Source organism: Lathyrus oleraceus, chromosome 7 (genome assembly GCF_024323335.1).
Source record: "Lathyrus oleraceus cultivar Zhongwan6 chromosome 7, CAAS_Psat_ZW6_1.0, whole genome shotgun sequence".
In the NCBI taxonomy this organism is placed as follows: domain Eukaryota; kingdom Viridiplantae; phylum Streptophyta; class Magnoliopsida; order Fabales; family Fabaceae; genus Lathyrus; species Lathyrus oleraceus.
The window spans coordinates 175,299,282-175,318,629 of NC_066585.1; the positions used below are offsets into that span (position 1 = coordinate 175,299,282).

The 19,348-nt window shown below is 34.9% G+C and overlaps 2 protein-coding genes across 2 annotated transcripts; one reads left to right on the top strand and one right to left on the bottom strand.

The window, feature by feature from the left end:
- Positions 1-4,789: 4,789 nt before the first annotated feature.
- Positions 4,790-10,953, top strand: LOC127100706 (KH domain-containing protein HEN4). The gene is made up of 7 exons (XM_051037959.1): positions 4,790-5,478; positions 7,449-7,913; positions 8,032-8,307; positions 9,539-9,805; positions 9,881-9,963; positions 10,179-10,290; positions 10,619-10,953. Exons 1-7 carry the CDS (start codon positions 4,951-4,953, stop codon positions 10,760-10,762), a joined length of 1,875 nt encoding a protein of 624 aa, XP_050893916.1. The 5' UTR covers positions 4,790-4,950; the 3' UTR covers positions 10,763-10,953.
- Positions 10,954-11,136: 183 nt separating this feature from the next.
- Positions 11,137-12,343, bottom strand: LOC127100707 (costars family protein At4g33640). The gene is made up of 2 exons (XM_051037960.1): positions 12,100-12,343; positions 11,137-11,583 (listed from the first exon to the last, which is right to left on the bottom strand). The coding sequence occupies exons 1-2, from the start codon at positions 12,178-12,180 to the stop codon at positions 11,404-11,406; spliced, it is 261 nt and encodes an 86-aa protein (XP_050893917.1). The 5' UTR covers positions 12,181-12,343; the 3' UTR covers positions 11,137-11,403.
- Between the last annotated feature and the right edge of the window lie 7,005 nt (positions 12,344-19,348).

Consider the following 19,348-nt stretch of genomic DNA (forward strand, 5'->3'; position numbering starts at 1 on the left):
CAAGGCACTTGTGCTCCATCACATTTAGTTTAATCTTGAAGGTTCTATTATGAGACATTGAAGCCTTCAAGATCAACCTTCCATTTGAGTCGAGAACTCTCATCATCTTGTCTTTGATCGACACTTTGTAGTTCTTTTCAACTAACTGTCATATGCTGAGCAAATTAATCTTCATGCCTGGTATGTACAACACATTTGAAATTACTGACCTCTTTCCATCTTTCCTCATAATCAGAACATCACCAACACCTTCAACTGCTAGAGTGTTGTCATTTGCAAATTTCACCATGTTCTTCATTGAGGGATTTATGTTGACAAACCAAGCTTTCCTTCCAGACATGTGTGATAAGCATCCTGAGTCCAAGTACCACTGGTACTTGAATCTCTCTTCATCTCTTGTTGTAACCATCAGCAACACCTCTTCTTCTTCATGTTTCGCCAGTTTTGCATAAGTTTCTTGATTCTTCTACTTTTCTGGACAATCACTAGAATAGTGACCATACTTCTGACAATTGTAACACTGGATATGACTCTTATCTGGATTTTGACCATCACCTCTTCCTCTACCTGCAACACCACCTCTTTGGTTGCCTTGGTTCTAGAGTTTTTTTGTGATTCGACCAGTTTCCTTCCTGCTGATTTTGACCATTCGAATTATTGTAGCCTCCTCTGCCTTTGTTGTCATTCCATCTTCCTTTGCCTTTTCTTTCTTTTGCTGATTGAGCCTGCAAAGCCATATCACTCTTCGACTTTCCTACATCTCTTTCATCCATTCTTTGTTCATGAGATTCAAGCATCCCTTGAAGCTCTTCCTTTGTCAGTTTTGACAAATCTTTCGACTCTTCTATGACTACTACCACGTGGTCGAACTTTGCAGTCAACGACCTCAAGATCTTTCCAACAAAAGATCTTGATGTCAACACTTCTCCACATACCTTCATTTGATTCACCAGTTTCATAACCTTGGTGAAGAAATCAATTATGCTTTCATTGTCTTCCATCTGAAGCAATTCATACGTTCTTTTGTGAGTTTGTAATCTCACCTCTTTCACCTTCTCCGCGCCTCCAAACGATTTCTCCAGAATTTCCCATACTTCTTTCGCCGACTCTGCATCACTAACATTTTCAAAGTTATATGCATCAACACATTGATGGATTATAAAGAGAGCTTTATAATCTTTCTTCTTCAATTCTTTATGTGCAGCCTTTTCTTGATCGCGTCATCTGCAAGCGTTGTTACTCTTTCCTTCACAATATCCCAGAGATCTTGATAACATAACACAACCTTTATCTGCTTGCACCAATTCTCATAATTGTTGTTCTTGAGAATTGAAAGATTTGCTGGAAAATGCCCGTTTGGATGATTCGTTGCCATGGTGATTTTCTTCCCACGAATCGATTAAACTAGAGCTCTTGATACTAGATATTGGAAATCTCCCACAACCTATGGAGAATTTCAATCAATCTTGATGAACAAGATTGTTATCACCCACACAACAACAATAAAAAAAAAGAACAATGGAGAAAGAAAGAACGATGAAGGAGAATAATAATTAAATTCTGCAGAGTTTCTCTCTGCTCACAAACTGTGGAAAACTTCTTATTCACTTTGCAACTGCAAAATACTGTGAATACAATGTTATGAATCTTCTATTCACTTCATTACAAAAATAAGGGTTACGCACTCTATTGATAGATTTAGGTTAACTTAGACCTCATGCCAAAGCCTAAAATTATAAAAGTCCAAAATAGCTAACACTACTAAAATAGGCATAAGTCAAAATCCAGTGGGAAGCAAGATGCTTCGACACTTCGACACACTAACACAACTCAACATAATAGGTGGTTCGACATTTCCTTGTTCTGTCGATCAATCTGTTTCGACACAAAAAATTATAATTCAACAAAATATACATTAAATACATAAAACAATAAATTAATAGAATTAGATTTTTAATCACGTAACTACAAAACAAATCATATAATATTGTTTATTTTGTTATTATCATTTTTTAATTCCTAATCATATTATGTCTCTATCTTATTCTACATATCAACCGGTTCTTTTAAATGTACCTTTGATATGTTAAAAAATAATATACTTGATCACAATTTTAAGTTGTAAGTGTTTAATTTAAAAATAATTCATGGGTCAAGACAAAAATTAGGATTACGGATTCGATGTGTCTCAATAAATTATGGAATAATTTTTTTTTTTGTCCATAATACAAATAATTTAAAAAAAAATATCTTTTTATTTTCTACTAAAAATATATTATCTTTCTATCTATTTATCTATCTATCTATCATCTATTAATATTTAAAATACGAAAATATCTTTTTGTTCTTAATACAACTTATTTAAAATACAAAAATACCATATTAATTTTTATTTAAAATATACTCTTTCTCGTCCTCCTCTATTAATATTTACAATACAGAAATATCTTTTTATCTATAGTATAATTTATTCAGACTAAGAAAATATCATTTTATTTTTTATTAAAATAGAAAAAATCGAAAATACCCTTTTATATATAATACAAGTTATTCAAAATAAGAAAATACCATTTTATTTTCTATTATATATATATATATATATATATATATATATATATATATATATATATATATATAGATTAATTGAAATACACTGTCAGTGTAAAAGAGTTTTACACCATCAATTAATTATAGACGTTGGATATTAAAAGAAGTTTGACTTTTATTTTAAAAATCTATAAAGTAATACAAACGGGTGATGGTGATGAACCGACGGTGTAAAACTTTTTACACTGACAGTGTATAGTAATTAATCTCATATATATATATATATATATATATATATATATATATATATATATATATATATATATATATATATATATATATATGAGATTAAAGATAGTGCACGGTTAGTATAATTTTTTTTTACCCCATTATCCAATAGAATTATAAGGTTCTGTTCTGTTATATTAATATTTTAAAATTATACGTGTGATTTATCGGGATACACATCTCTGATTGATTGAAAGTTTAAAAATAATTTTTTTCTCATATATATATATATATATATATATATATATATATATATATATATATATATATATATATATATATATATATATATATATATATATATATATATATATATATATATATATATATATATATATATATATATATATATATATATATATATATATATATATATATATATATCTTTCTCTCTCATCCTTGTCTATTAATATTTATAATAAAAAATCTCTTTTTGTCTCTAATATAAATTATTTTAAATACAAAAATTTCTTTTTATTAAAAAATATTTTTCTTTCTCCCTCTCTCCCCCTCTTCTATTAATAATACATTTATAACATTTATAAAAATTATTGTAGTAAATTTTACTTTATTTTACCTGTCCAAACCATTATCTCTCAAACATGATACAAGATAAAAAGTTGTCAAATATTTTAGAGGTTTGTACGGTGCGGTGCTTGGAGTTAATGGTACAAGTTGTAATTATAGCATAATACCTATAGGTATTTGTATATGTTATAATTAACAAAATTATTTAATTATTAATTTATTCAACTTAAAATTGTTATTATTATTATTAATATTATTATTATTTTGTTGAATATGAAACTATTATTATTTTACTGAATTTAGTATAATTATTTAAAAAAAAGTTAAAATAAATGTGATTTATTTTTGTTATTTTAACTTTTATGCGTTTGAATTTGAATTTTTTTTGTGTGTTTAAGGATAAAAGATTTAAGTAATTATATATGAGATTAATTACTATACACGGTCAGTATAAAAAGTTTTACACCGTTGGTTCATTATTTTCTATTTTTATTATTTTATAGATTTTTAAAATAAAAGTCAAATTTCTTGTAATGTCTAACATCTATAATTAATATAATTAACTGACAGTGTAAAACTCTTTTAGACTGTATTTCAATTAATCTTATTATATATTTAAAAAAATATTTAAATGGTATCTCTGAATATTCATAAATATTAATAGGTGTTTCAAAATTCATCTAACAAATATTGTCACGATTATCAAACGAATACATAATTATAATTAATAAACGGAATAAAAAGTGAAAGACCAATCCTTGTCTCATTAATATCCATTCAGATCCCTTATCTTATCCTCCAATTAAAAGAATTTTTTTAACATATATAACTTTTAAAATTAATAAAATATTTAATTTTATCTTATTAAAAATGAAGACAAGCATATGAATAATTTCATATTAAACAAAAAAATAATACCGTCTACTTTACAACCAAAATTTAACAACAAAGTAAAAGTAAAACATCAATCCAATTTTTAGTAGGTAGAACTTTTTAAATTATTAAAAAGATTTGATTTTTATTTTTATTAACAATAAAGTCAAACATATGAATACTTTTTGTATAAAAATATAAAATAATACCATCTTACAGAAATCTATTTTACAACCAAAATTTAATAACATTTATTTCACTTTGATTATAATTTATTAATGAGATTGATTTCGCTATTTTTTTAATATATAAATTCAATAAATTATACTTTATAATTATTTATTATCAATTTTCAAACTTTTTCTTTAAATATTTTATAATTTAATTTATTAGATGCATGTATATGTAAAGATTATTGGATATATACAAAATAAGTATACATGGTATTTTTTTCACAAAAAAATAAATAAATCTATAATATTAAATAAAATAGTATTAAAAATAATAAATTAATTGAATAAAGAATGCGGCGCGCTCTATCTCATCATCTCCCACTATCCCTCTCATAAGTATCCAATCTCCCTCTCTTGGAGTCTCTCTCTGCAACTGCTCTATTCAACTTGGAGCAGAGACTGGACCAATTTTTTATTTATTTAATCAAATAAATAAAAACTTTATACTATAATAATATTTATTGAGAATTTCATTTCAACTATGGGAAGCAACACTGCTGAATCACTCGCTACCACCATTACCGAAACCAGCAATCCCAACGCTTCATTCAAGCGTACCAGGAGCCACGTGGTTTTCCGTCTTCTCTGCCACGCGTCACGCGTCGGAGCTTTCATCGGCAAGGCCGGTTCCGCCATTAAGTCGCTTCAGCAACTAACCGATGCTAAGATCCGAGTTGACAATGCTCCGATGGAGTGTCCTGAGCGGGTTATCGTGGTTGTCGTCAAGCTTGATGGTCAGGATGATGATGGAGAAGTTCCCAAGCCGACGGAGGCTTTGCTGAAGGTGTTTGAGAGGATTCTTGACGTGGCTGCTGCTGAGAGTGAGGGGACTGAAGTTGGAGATAGGGTGGTTTCGTGTAGGCTGTTGGCGAATGGTGGTCAGGCGGGTTCTGTCATCGGGAAAGGAGGGAAGGTTGTGGAGAAGATCAGGAGTGATACTGGATGTCGAATTAGGGTTTTGAATGACAAGCTGCCGGTGTGCATTAAGCCTTCCGATGAAATCATTGAGGTTATTTATTTACTCACTTTCTCTGATTACTTAAATCAATGTTTTTTTTTTGCTGCTGCCATGTTATTGAATAATTGCTTTGATTACTTCTGCGTTAGTGATGATGGTGATACACTGATAGTTTCAGTTGGCATTGTAGTTGTTAAGGTTTGGCATTGTAGTTATTAAGGTTTGGACAATTGGGTTAGTTTTGGACTAGATGTTGAATTGATAGATATGTATAATTGACGTTTCTGACTCATAAATTTGACACCAAATTCTGACAACAACTTAGATGGTTATCTCAATGTAAATATATGGTTACATCCTAATGCAATAGTTCTTGAAGAAATAGCATCAGTTAAATGAGGGACCTCCTCCGACTGAACTGTTCATAATACCCTTCTGTCGCTTGGTAATGAACAATAAAGGGAAGTCTAGTGCACGAGGCTTCCACCAGGCGGGGGTTTGGGGAAAGTAAATGCATGCAGTTATATCACCTCTATGTCATTAGGAAATATCTTACCATGGCGCAAATAAATTTTTGATATGTGAAAGATAATAATCGAGATAGCAGATTTGATTTTCATTCAATTCAATGTAGACAAGGAAAGAAAATGACATTATTTAGTGCGGTTAAATGGGAAAACATAACATGGAAATGTGCATGCTGCCCAACAAAATTTCAAGTCTAAATAAGTAAGATACTGGCGGTTAATTGCGTAATTCTAATAAATTATTGTCTGTATAGATGTTGTCATTGATGACATTGGTTAGTGTGGTTAAATGGGAAAGTGCAGCATAGATAATGTGTAAATTTCCAACAAAGTTACAAGTCTAAACAAACCGCACTTTAAAGAAAAGTAATATAATACTCAGATGCTTAACTACGTGACAAATTCTTGTCTATATACACCTACATTCTCATGGGCGATCTTCATTTCGGTACATCACACTAGTAGGGTATGTACAAGCTTGTATTCATTTTCCTTAAACAACAAAACATCATTTAGTAAAAAAGAAATATATATATATATATATTTTTTTTGTATTCTTATAATGTTGATACATTTTTTATTACTTTGAATATTCCTTCCCTATCTTCTGCTATATAGATGATCTTATCTTATTTTCGATCTTAATTTTTCTGTTTTCCTATATTTTGTCTGATTCAATTTTGATTTGTTACATACTAAATCAGGAAAGATGTTTCCCTCTATAGTTATATGTTACATTTGTGGTTTTTATCTTGTATAAAATTTAGTTATGTTTATATGTTATTTGTTTCTAGTTTTAAAAAAAATTATGTTAACATATTTGTACCATCCTTTGGAAAAAATCTTGTACCTTGCACTAGTATATGGTTGGTACCTGTATCTGTTCAACTTAGATGGTTATATTTCAGCCAGTCACATGAGTGAATTTGCTTAGAATGGGCCTTCATAGAAGCCATACTGTAAATGATTGATCATCAAAGGAAAATTGTGTGCTATGTGCTAGCTTAGGCTGCGTCTAGGTAACACATTGTTCTGCTCTTGATTCTTGCGTTTTCTCTTTATGATTTGACCTTAGCAGCAGAATTCTCATGGATATCAAATTGATTTTCCATGACATCCATAAACTACTATGATCCAACTAAATCAGTCCATTAAAATTACATTAGTAATTGAATAGATTGGTAGATCTTTCCGCCCTTGTAGAGTTTGAAGTTTAAGTTAAAGGTGTAGACCTAGTTCGTGGTTACTGTTTCCTTAAGGTTGCTAGGGAGTCTAATCTTGAAGGGTGTTATAGGTTTCTATTATGTTTTAGCTTTTAGCTTTGGCTACCTTAGGTGCAATGTAAAATAGGACTTAAATTTCATGCTTAAGGTTGTGAACATGTTATAGCTCACTAATCAAAGGACAAATGAATATGCTAAATGAACTTCGAATTTATTTGTGCTATCTAATTTTTCAAAATACTGATTAATATATTTTTTGGGAGTGTTTCAGATACAAGGCATCGTGTCATCTGTAAAGAAGGCCCTCATTGCTGTCGCTGGCCGACTTCAAGATTCTCCTCCTCCTGACAGAACAAAAATGATGGGAGCCAGACCTAATGAAGTATCTCAGCATGAAACTTCTGCTGTTCCCCATGAGGGTTTAACTGAACCGAATATGGATTGCCATCTGCAGAAGACCTCTGCATTATCTACCTCACCCATTAGGTCTAATGACAGTGCCTCTAAAGTTCATCCGTCGTCAGCTGAAGCTAATAGAGTCTCAGCCCTGGATCCGGAAGTGCTTCAGCAGGAAGTTACCTTTAGAATTCTTTGTTCCCGTGATAGGATTGACAATGTAATTGGGAAAGGTGAAAGTACTTTGAAAACTCTTCAGAATGAAATAGGAGCTACTATTAGTGTTGGTCCTCCGGTATTTGAGTGCGAGGATCGGCTAATTACTATTACTGCTTTAGAGGTTTGTCAAATATAATTGTTTTTCTTATACTTTTGTTTCTTATCTTAATATTCCAGTATGTTTATTATTATGTGTACGTGTTAATTTTCCTTTTTCTGATTTCTTCGTTTTTCGGCAGAATCCTGAATCAAGATTTTCTCCAGCACAGAAGGCTGTTGTGCTTGTTTTCTCCAGGTCTGTTGAGGGTTCTGTTGAGAAGGGGCCAGACTCGCGATCATACAAGGGGCCATCTGTCACTGCACGACTTGTAGTCCCATCCAACCAAGTGGGTGTTTTGTTAGGGAAAGCAGGAGCAATAGTCTCCGAAATCCGGAAAGCCACATGGACTAACATCCGAGTAATTGGGAATGGTCAAGTTCCAAAGTGTGCATCTTATAATGATCAAGTGGTACAGGTGTGGAGATCTTTTTTTTTTGGATTTACAATCAAAAGATGCTTAAGAATGCTTTTATATTTTCTTAACATGTTATTTTCTGTATTCAGTTAAGTTTAAGAAGAAATTTTCTCACCCTTTACATAAGAGTTCTCTCATCATTCATCATGCTAAATTAACAGTGGCTGATACACCAATTTTCTTTTCTGCAAAAAACCCGATTTTTTTAAAATTGCTATTCATATGTGTGTGAATGTAGTCCCTTCCATAATTATAAGATCCATTTTTTTTTGTTTTTTTTGTCCCTTGATGTAATTTTCTTCTCAAAAGTTCACATGCATTAATTACGTTTCCACAAAAATACCTCTATTTAATTTACAATTAGGAAACAATTTTATTCTTTCTCCTGTTATATCATTAATTGTAGGATTAGTTATGAAAAAGTTAACACTCATTTCTTACAAATATATTGCCACTACTATTTTTTCTCAATACCTTTGAACTTTGTAAGTAGGTCTTAAAATAATGAACAGAGGGAGCAATGTCTATTTCTTAATTGGTTGAAATATGTTTGTGTAAAGGCTTCGATAAACTGTGTATCCTGTTCATCATTAAGAGTTAGGTTCTTGGCATTGCTCATAGTTGCTATGATATTTTATGCGTATACTAGTGATTTTATTTTTCCAGCATTAAGGGTTTAGTAACTTCCTTTGTTTTCATACTTCATATCTTATGCTTTGACTGATTTGTAAGTAATAAACAGATAGGGTGTACCTTGTGTGTCTAAACATGGTATTAGAAATATAAGCTATTTTTTCTCTTTTATGGAGGGAAAGAGTAACATTTTAAAATTGAGACTTTTTTTTGTATCTTATTATATACCTGTACCCTTTAAATCACCTTCATATTAGTCAGAATGATATCAATGGTCTTCCTGATGCATATATCAGTTATTGCAATTTGTGTTTTGTGGCTGCTCAATTTTCCTTAACGTGTTTGCATGATCGGGAAATCTGATCTTCACACTTTCCAAAGATGATTTACACAATTTCCTGGTAAAAGGTGTAGTGATTGTAACATATGCTATGATGAGTCAACATATTTTCTTGTTGTATCTAAGCATTTACTTTCACCTTTATTCAGTAATCACAATGCATGTGTGTCGCTATACTTTGTTTACAAAGTCCACAAAATCTTGTGGTGACTTCAGGCATTTATTAATTACTGTATCTTCGCCCATTTTATCCCTCAGATAACAGGTGATTTTCCGAATGTTCAAGATGCATTATATAAAGCTACTAGTAGACTGCGAGAACATCTTTTTGCCATAACACAAAACAGTGGTGGAACTGGTTCCAACAGGATTCTGAGGGACCCCATTCCTTTAAGTCTTGGAGGCCAACCCGTTGTTGGTGTTAATCATGACCTTAATGTTCATTCTTTATCTCAAAGCATAGATCATCTGACTCTTTCTCGAGATTTAGACCGTTCTTCTGCACCAGGGGCATGGGCACCAAAGGTATGCCTCTTTCTCTCTACTGGCTGTTTTTTCTTTGCAAGTTTTCCCATGTAGTATGAATAAATTTGATGACAGACTGTGGGTGGGATAAGTTCTGGACTCCCTGATGATGTGAGCAGGAGATGGAATCCTCAGAAAGGTGGCTTAGAACTTGGCAGGTTGGTGATATATATGCAAAATACAAAAAAACAGCTTTAATATGAATCAATTATTTAATGAAGAACACACCATAGGCCTTCCTAGTATCACATGATCAAAGATCTGGATGACTAGGAAGTGGTACTTATGGTTTGTGTGGCTGCATGATATTGTTTGTTTGTGTCGTTGAACTCATACTGTCATATTCTGATTATTACCCTTTTTTGGTCTGCAGTGGGAGTGCAACTTCTGTTGTAACTAATACAACTGTGGAAATTATGGTTCCGAATAATATTATTGGCCGTGTATATGGGGAAAAGGGTAACAATCTGAATCAATTGAGACAGGTACATAATTTCGTATAAGTTTTTACACATAAACTTATAGTTTGTTTGGTTGCTTACAAGCTTGTCGTGTTAATTATTGTGAACTTGCTTGTGTAATCTAATTAGTTGATTCCATAATTGGTTATCTGCTCAAAATTTTGTTCCTAGATAAAAACTATGCACTGATACTGAAAGTACTAGACATTTTGGCTGCTTTATAGTATCACATGCTTACATATATCTCTCTGGATATGTGGCATTTGTTCTTATGAACATTGTGACTTGTCGAGAGATCTTGTGGAAGGCACCTGAAAACTATCTTTTTAACTAGTTGTGTTCTCATTTTCAGATATCAGGGGCCAAGGTTACCGTTCGTGAAGCTCATCCGGGAACAAGTAATGGAACTACTATTGTCCTATCGGGCACACCCGATGAAACCCAAGCAGCCCAGAGCCTTCTCCAAGCATTTATTATCAATGGATCATCAGGATAATATCACCTGGCTGATGCCCCATAGATTTTCAACAGTTTTAAATTTTGTCAGACTTAGTTTTCCCATTTTTGCGAATAAGTTTTTGACCTCACCGAAAAGCATGTACAGGTCATTGATTTTATGCCGCCAATAATCTTTTGATAAATCAATTCAGCGCAGGCTGTTCATTAAACGGCAGTATACCGTCTCAATCCCGGTCTCTTGATTCTCTTTGGTGTATACTTCAACTCCTTGTGTTCAACCATTCTTATGGAAGTATTTTCCTGATAAGGATGTCATGCCATGTCTTGATTCAACTACTGAATGTAGTTTTATTTCATGGTTTTAGACGAACCCACCTTTAAATATTCACATTTTATAGTCGGTCAGGCATATATTACAAACTAAACTTTATAAAAAAAAAGGTAATTGTAACACACATAGACAGTGGGGTTTTGTTGCACAAAGTTACCACTCAAAGATGTTGGTTTTACAATTGATATACAAACCAAATGGTAATGAGTTTAGGAAGAGATACATATCATAGTTCTCTTCACAAGCATTTTTCATAAGCCCTTACCCAACGTGGATATATTACACAAAAAATCACCCAAAATAGAATCACACCAGCCAAGGATGATCAATGATCCTCCACGATTGTATTAGTTGACAGCAGCAGGGGAAGGATTAAGAGTGATTACCACATTATCATGAACTCCCTGCAACAGTAGCTCACCCTCATACGCAACTACTTTACGTTTTTTGGCCGCTCGTAGTGTGCCAACAAGCGCTTCAAATATATTTGCGCACCGATCATCGTGGAAGAGTGTTCCGAATGTAACCTTCACAATGCATTGTGTCATAGTATCAAAAACATACCATATGCGTTTCGACCAAGATCTATATTCTATGTAACAAGCTTTAAATCACAAAATATGGATACCAGTTTTAGCGCTTACTTCAATGTTTGCTTACACTGAAAAGGGTAATTATGCATCTCTAGATACATTCGTAATAATACATATGTTCATGAGAACACATGTTTCTTATGATATTTCCCTATAGAGAATAGATCTATGAACAAATGAAGACCTAATATTGTGACTGATCTTGTGATCTAGATCCATAAGAATAAGAAAGTTACCACATTCAATAAATACAACATATTTATAAATATGTATCAATAGATCTCGATCTGAGTCAAGTCTTTAATTAAAGGGCTTATCTATATGCATCATGAAAAGATATATATGGATTCTAAGGAAAATATTGAAGAATATAGAAAGATGAAGGATTCTAAGGAAAATATTGAAGAATATAGAAAGATGAAGATAAAGAAGGAGGAATCGTTTTATTACCTTGTAAGAACCATCTGTTTGAACCTCTCCAAGCCTCTTGATTTCTTCCCTGAGCTTTTCAACCTCTTCTTCTACATTCATCGTTACAATATTTTTCTTCTCGGACCAACAAAAAAAAGGAAAGTATCTTTCTTTATGTGTGTGAAGTTTTTGTTCAACCTAAAAGCATTTTATATTTTGTTTTATCATATTTTATATTTGCATCTATATACAACTTACTAATGAAATGTATGGTGGACTTTTAATAGATTAAAGTGATGGTTGGAAGAGTGCCTATAATTTGTGGGGCTTTCCAAATACTAAACTATAAGTGTATTAAGAGATAAATAATTATGAGAAAATAATACTAATCATTTTTAAACTCATTTAATTAAAGATAACTTTTAGTATCAAAGTTTAGGTGATGTTTTATAGATGTTGGTGCTTATCACCAAGTATATTTTTTATTAGGTAGGGGTTCAACATGTGATTACTGGAATATGAGGTAATTCCTTTAACTAGTTCCGCTAAAAAAATATTTAAAATAATTTTAATTTATTATATTTATAAGAAAATTTAATTTTTGTTAGGGCTTTTTCCACGTAGATATTGTGAGGTATAAAGCTTTTGTTTTGGCAGTTGGTCTTTGGACAACCCTTGTTTGAAATCCACTGAAACTTATGAAAAAATTAACCAATATTGATGAACAAGATTGTTATTACCCACACAATGATAATAAAATAAAAGAGCAATGGAGAAAGAAAGAAAGTAAAGAACGATGAATATTGTGAATTTCAATATTATGAATACTCTATTCACTTCATTACAAAAATAAGGATTACTCTCTCTAATTATAGATTTTGGTTAACTTGGACAAGTCAAAGTCCAAAACTATAAAAGCCCAAAATAGCTAACACTATTAAAATAGGCATAAGTTGAAATCTTGTGTGAAACAACATGCTTCGACACTTTGACATACTAACACAACTCAACACACTAAGTGGTTCGACACTTCCTTGCTTCTGTCGAGCAACCTGCTTCAACACAAGGATTTACAATTCAACACACCATCTAATTCATTGTGTCTAAGCTATCTACATTCATCATAGCTCTTAGTCTTCTGAACACTTCGACCTGCACTCCCTTCGTCATGTTTACAATCTGATTCTCAGTTATGCAGTGTTCCACATTCATCTTCCCATCTGCTACCTGCTCTCGAAGATAATGGAACCTTATCTCGATGTGCTTGCTTAGACCATGTGCTATCGGATTCTTCGCCAAATTGATAACTGACATGCTGTCGATCCTCATAGTAATTGCTCCATGACTCTTTGCTGTTATCTCGTCGACCAGATTCACCATCCACGTTGCTTGACATTCACAAAGAGAAGCATCTATGTATTCTGCTTCGCACAATGATAATGCCATTACTGGCTCTTTTCTCGAACTCCAAGCAACTGGTGCACCACCTAACATAAACACATAGCCAGTTGTCGATTTTCGATCCTCAGCATCGCTACACCAACTTGAGTCGGTGTATCCCACTAATTTGCATTCTTTTCCTTCATCAGCTGCATGAAACAAAATGTCATAGTCGAGAGTTCCTTTCAGATACCTTAGTATCCTCTTCGCCGCTGCTAGATGTGATACCTTTGGCTTCTGCATGAATCGACTCACCATACCTACACTGTATGCTAAGTCAGGCCTTGTGTGACAAAGATATTGAAGTGACCGAATAAGTCTTCTATGTTGGGTTGGGTCGACATCATCTTCATCTGAATCTTTCAACAATTGTAATCTGGGCTCAGCTGGAGTCGAAGTTGGGTTGCAATCTTGCATCTCAAATCTCTTGAGTATTTCGCATGCATACCTTCTTTGGTGCATCATCAAACCTCTACCACTCTTGTAGAATTCGATGCTAAGGAAATATGAAATGTCACCCAGATCTGACATTTCGAATTCCTTGTTGAGATCACCTTTGAAGTCTTCAATCTCCTTCTTGCAGCTACTTGTTATCGACAGGTCATCAACATAGAGACATAGTATAAGCAATTCACTCTTGCTTCTTTTTACATATACTCCATATTCACTTGTGCACTTCACAAATTCCTTTTCCCTTAGAAAGCCATCTATCTTCTTGTTCCAAGCTCTTGGAGCTTGTTTAAGTCCGTACAGGGCTTTATGCAACATGTACATTTTTCTTTCTTCGCCTTATTTCACAAACCCAGCTGGTTGTGCAACATAAACTTCTTCTTCTAAGGGGCCATTAAGGAATGCACATTTCACATCCATCTGACACATATGTCAGTTATTTATGTTTGCTAGACCAATAACCAACCTGATTGTTTAGATCCTAGCAACAGGTGCAAAAACTTCATCGAAGTTGATTCCTTCTTTCTGAAGAAATCCTTTCGCCACAAGTCTTGCCTTGTGTCGAGTCACTTCTCCTTTGGGATTCAGCTCCACCTTGTATACCCATTTCACATCGATTTCCTTCTTGTCTTGGGGCAATTCGACAAGTTATCATGTGTTGTTGACTTCAATTGACTTCAGCTCTTCATTCATTGCTTTCATCCACTTCGAATCTTTCAATGCCTTAGCTACATTGACAGGTTCGACATTTACATAGAAAGCATAATGTACCAGCTCACCTTCTTCATTGGCCACATCATCTGATGTAATCACATATTCTTGCATCCTTGCAGGCATGTGTCTTGTTCTTTGAGGGTTGCTTGTGCTTGCTTCACCTCTGACTTCTTCCTCTCGAACTTATTTTTCGACTTCACTAGTTGGTTCATCACAAAAGATTCTCACTGAATCTTTCTTGACATTCTCAGTCCAATCTCACTCCTTAAGCTCATATATGATCGCGTCCCTGCTGATCACCACTTGCTTATTCACTGGATCAAATAACTTGTATCCTCCAGTCGAATGATATCCTATCAGGATCAATCTGACTCGACTTGTCATCAAGTTTTCTTCTCAACTGATCTGGCACATGTTTATGTGCTATAAATTTAAACACCCTCAGATGACTCAAGCTAGGCTTGACACCGGACCAACATTCTTCTGGTGTGGTTCCTTCTAGCTTCTTCGTTGGATATCTGTTCAGGATATATGTCGCAGTTGACACAGCTTCTCCCCATAATTCTTTGGGTAGATGCTTGCCTTTCAACATACTTCTAACCATATTCATAATGGTTCTATTCTTCCTTTCTACGACTCCATCCTGATATGGAGTGTAGGGTGGCACCACCTTATGCATAATCCCTTATTTCACATATAATACATCGAAGTCTTTCGACACATATTCTCCACCACCATCAGTTCTCAAAATCTTGATCTTTCGAATGCTATGTCTTTCAACCATAAATTTAAACTTGGCAAATACCTCGATCACTTCACTTTTCTTCTGGATCAGGTAAGACCACAATTTTTGACTGAAATCATCTATGAATGTAACAAAGTATTTTTTACCTCCAATCGAATCCACCTGAAGAGGACCATATACATCAGAGTATATGACTTCAAGAATTGTCTTCGATCTGCTTCATGCATCTTTACTGAAGTTGTTCCTATGTTGCTTTGCCTGCACGCATTCTTCACACACTTTGTTTGGAATGTCGATTTCTGGTAATCTTGAAACCATATTTCTTCTCTTCATATCTCTGATGTCTTTGAAATTGAGATGACCAATTCTGTAATTCCATATCCATTCATCTCTGATGGCTGTTGTTGCAAGGCACTTATGCTTCATCACATTTAGTTCAATCTTGAAGGTTCTATTATGAGACACTGGAGTCTTCAAGATCAACCTTCCATTTGAGTCGAGAACTCTCATCATCTTGTCTTCGATCGACACCTTGTAGTTCTTTTCGACTAACTGTCATATGCTGAGTAAATTGCTCTTCATGCCCGATATGTACAACACATTTGAAATTACTAACCTCTTTCCATCTTTCCTCATAATCAGAACATCACCAACATATTTAGCTGCTAGAGTGTTCTCATTTGCAAATTTCACCATGTTCTTCATTGAGGGTTTTATGTTGACAAACCAATCTTTTCTTCCAAACATGTGTGATGAGCATCCTGAGTCCAAGTACCACTGATCCTTGAATCTCTCTCAATCTTTTGTTGTAACCATCAACATCGTCTCTTCTTCTTCATGTTTCTCCAGCTTTGCATAAGTTTATTGATTCTTCTACTTTTCTGGACAATCACTAGAATAATAATAATTACGTACTATTATATGTTTTATTTATGTTACTTTTCTTTTTATAAATGAATCACAATTGTAAGATTATATTAGTGTATGTTTGTAGTTCTCTATGTATTAACGGTCTTAAAATATAAATTCAAAGTTCGGGTTTGTTACAAGTATGTATAAAACGGTGTGCAAATAACCACTCCCTAGAAAAATTCCATACCATTGGGCCACAATCCACATGAGCAAGCCCAAATTATCATCCGTAACAAAAAAAAAGCTCATATCGCATTAAAAAAAAGCGACTCTTCTTCGTCGATACGAAGAGAAGCATGCATTCTCTGTTTTTCCACAGCGCAAACTCTATCAACTTAACTTCTTCACTTCTTTTCCCAAATAATCACAAACTCTGCTCAAAACCCCGTTTCCAATCCTCCATCAAAATCAATACACCAATCCCCAAACACGTCCCTAACCAAAAGGTTATAATCCTCTGGGACCTCGACAACAAACCTCCACGTGGACCTCCATTCGACGCTGCACTCTCTCTCAAAACCCTCGCCGAACGCTTCGGCGACGTCATTTCAATCTCCGCTTACACAAAATGACACTCCTTTTTCAATCTCCCTCAATGGAATACCAACCAAAACCCTAACCCTAATTTGATTCCCTGCCGTGTCTGCGGTCACGAATGTAAATCAATTTTCGATCTCAAAATTCATTTCAAGAGAGTTCATTTGTACCAGCGTAAGAAGTTAAGGGAAAAATTGAAATCCATTAAGTTGAGCCGGTCGAAGTGTCGCAACCTGAAAAATACAGTGCGCGAAAAAACAACCGGCGAAAGAAAAAGACAGAAGAGTCGCCACCGTGCGTTATTCATCCCGAAGGAGGGAAAGGAAACGCTCGAAGTAAACTTGAAAAAGGAAAGGACAAGACGGGGTCTCGCAACCAAATCTTGGGTTCGGGAGTCGGTTATGCGCAGGGAAGGTATTAGCACCCCTACGCATCCATAGTACTCTACGGGATCCACTTTTGTGGTTTTCGTCTAAAGGGTGTGGGTTTACCTAATGTGTTTATTTACTAAAAAGGTTAAGAGAAATGACTCGCGCGGATGTCGCATCCACTGCATACGTATCTCATCTGAATATGAGAATCAGAGTCTTCGTAGCTCGGCTGACCTATGGGTTGGGGGTAATTGTGCTCGCTAAGACATCGCGTCTTATGCCTACGTATCTCTTATGGAATGAGAATCAGAGCAAGCCGTAGTTCGGCTAACTACGGGGTTATGGATTGGGTTTTGGACGAACAACGTCACTACGCAATCTACCGGATGCTCGACCTTTGGAGACTTACTCGCCTGTAGTAGAAGGAGTAAACGTGTGTTATGGGTTTTAGGGTTTGGGATGCTCGAGGGCAAACAGGCAGTCCTTGACGAAGGAACCGCGCTACATGTGGGGATACAAATACAAAACACAAAACATGTATCTCAAAGTAAAATGCCACCAAGGGGCTCAAACATTGCCTCCTATCGAGCTCTTCCAGCTAAGAAAGCGATAAAGTACGAGAAAGGGAAAAAATTACCACACAGATAAAGATCCGAAGCTATAGCAGTTAAAGGAGCAAGAAACCCTGAAATCTCTCCAGCTGGAGCGTCAAAGGAAATCAGTCAACACGAATAATCAGAATAAAACTTCAGGGGGTATCCCACAAATAAAGTGGGAAACCACGCGAGTGTCTCTGCAAAAGCCATATGAGCCCTCACAAAACTCGACAAAGGGTTAGACAAACAAGATGAGATCCAGGGAAAATAATGCCATGGCAACACAAAAACAGGTTAGAACAAAACAGAACAAAAAGCAGATATTGTCACGTTCGCGACTGCTTCGCCTAGCGAAGGCTTAGCGAAGCTTCGCTGCAGGCTCGCCTAGCGAAGCGGCTAGCGAAGGCCTGCGGGTTTTGGATTCCTCCTTGATAACAGTTCGATCTCTATGATCTGAAACCCTGTGGTATCCATCTCATAAACGAAAATGATTAAAACATTCGAGGTATTGTTACACATATTTATACACAAACATAAACTCGTGGGCAACACCTGATGTTACCTCATACATTCATAATATTCAAATTTGAGGTGTAAAGTAGTAGGAACAAAGGCATACCTGATGAGAGAGATCGATCGAACGGCGTGGCTGGATTTGTAAAGCTCTGTGAGGCGGAGGCAAAAGAGCGTGTGAATCGGAGTGAACTTCTCAGAGCTGCCTGAAGGTTGCTGCAGAGTAATTCCTAGGTCTCCTCCTCTCAAGATCTTTCTCCCGTGGTTCTCCCAGTGTAACTCCTCTACTGAAACTTCAGTATTTATAGACTGATTTCGTGGGTAATGGGCTTGGAATGAGGTCAACTGAGGCCCAAAGCTTCCTGATTTTTTCTGAAATGCGCGCCCTTCGCCTAGCGAGCATGACAGCTCAGCAGCAGATTCTTGCTTCTTCAAGTCTGGAAATTTTCACGGTGAATAGGCCCTAATTAGACCTGTTGGTAGTACCTCAAGTCTATTCCTTACGTTGACTGGCCGTCTAAGTAGAACCCACAAAGTGTCCTGGATGATGTTCGAGCTTCTTGGAGCTAATTCTGATTGACGCGATGCAATATGGCATGAAATGCTAAATGACCTAAAAAGTGAATGCATGAATGAGGAGGGCAAATTTTGGGGTGTTACAGTTGCCCCTATTCAATCAACCGGGGACCCGAAAAGAAGATAGCGGCGGCTTTCGCACTTTCGTGGTATCAAGGGATTGAATACAATAAAAGCCCAAAAATTTGCACTGAAGTGAAGTGAAGTAACAATTCCTTGAAAGAAGAATCTGTCTGGTACGGTGAGAGTCAGTCCGAATACCGAAAAAGAATGCTAACCTGGATACCAAAGTAAATGGTAACACAGAAATAACCATGGCCTGAATGCCGCTCATCAGTCTGAATACTGGAGATGACTTCGATCTGAACATCGGGAAAACTGGCCTGAATGCCACTTCGGTCTGAATACCTGAACATTGGCCTGAATGCCACTTC

What these genes read in the sequence shown, in the direction of transcription:
- LOC127100706 (XM_051037959.1), top strand. Translation starts at nt 4,951, where the DNA reads ATGGGAAGCAACACTGCTGAATCACTCGCTACCACCATTACCGAAACC. An exon ending in ATAATGATCAAGTGGTACAG is followed by an intron (nt 8,308 to 9,538) that starts GTGTGGAGATCT and finishes TTTATCCCTCAG; the next exon opens with ATAACAGGTGATTTTCCGAA. An exon ending in CAGGGGCATGGGCACCAAAG is followed by an intron (nt 9,806 to 9,880) that starts GTATGCCTCTTT and finishes ATTTGATGACAG; the next exon opens with ACTGTGGGTGGGATAAGTTC.
- LOC127100707 (XM_051037960.1), bottom strand. Translation starts at nt 12,180, where the DNA reads ATGAATGTAGAAGAAGAGGTTGAAAAGCTCAGGGAAGAAATCAAGAGG. An exon ending in AAACAGATGGTTCTTACAAG is followed by an intron (nt 11,584 to 12,099) that starts GTAATAAAACGA and finishes TGCATTGTGAAG; the next exon opens with GTTACATTCGGAACACTCTT.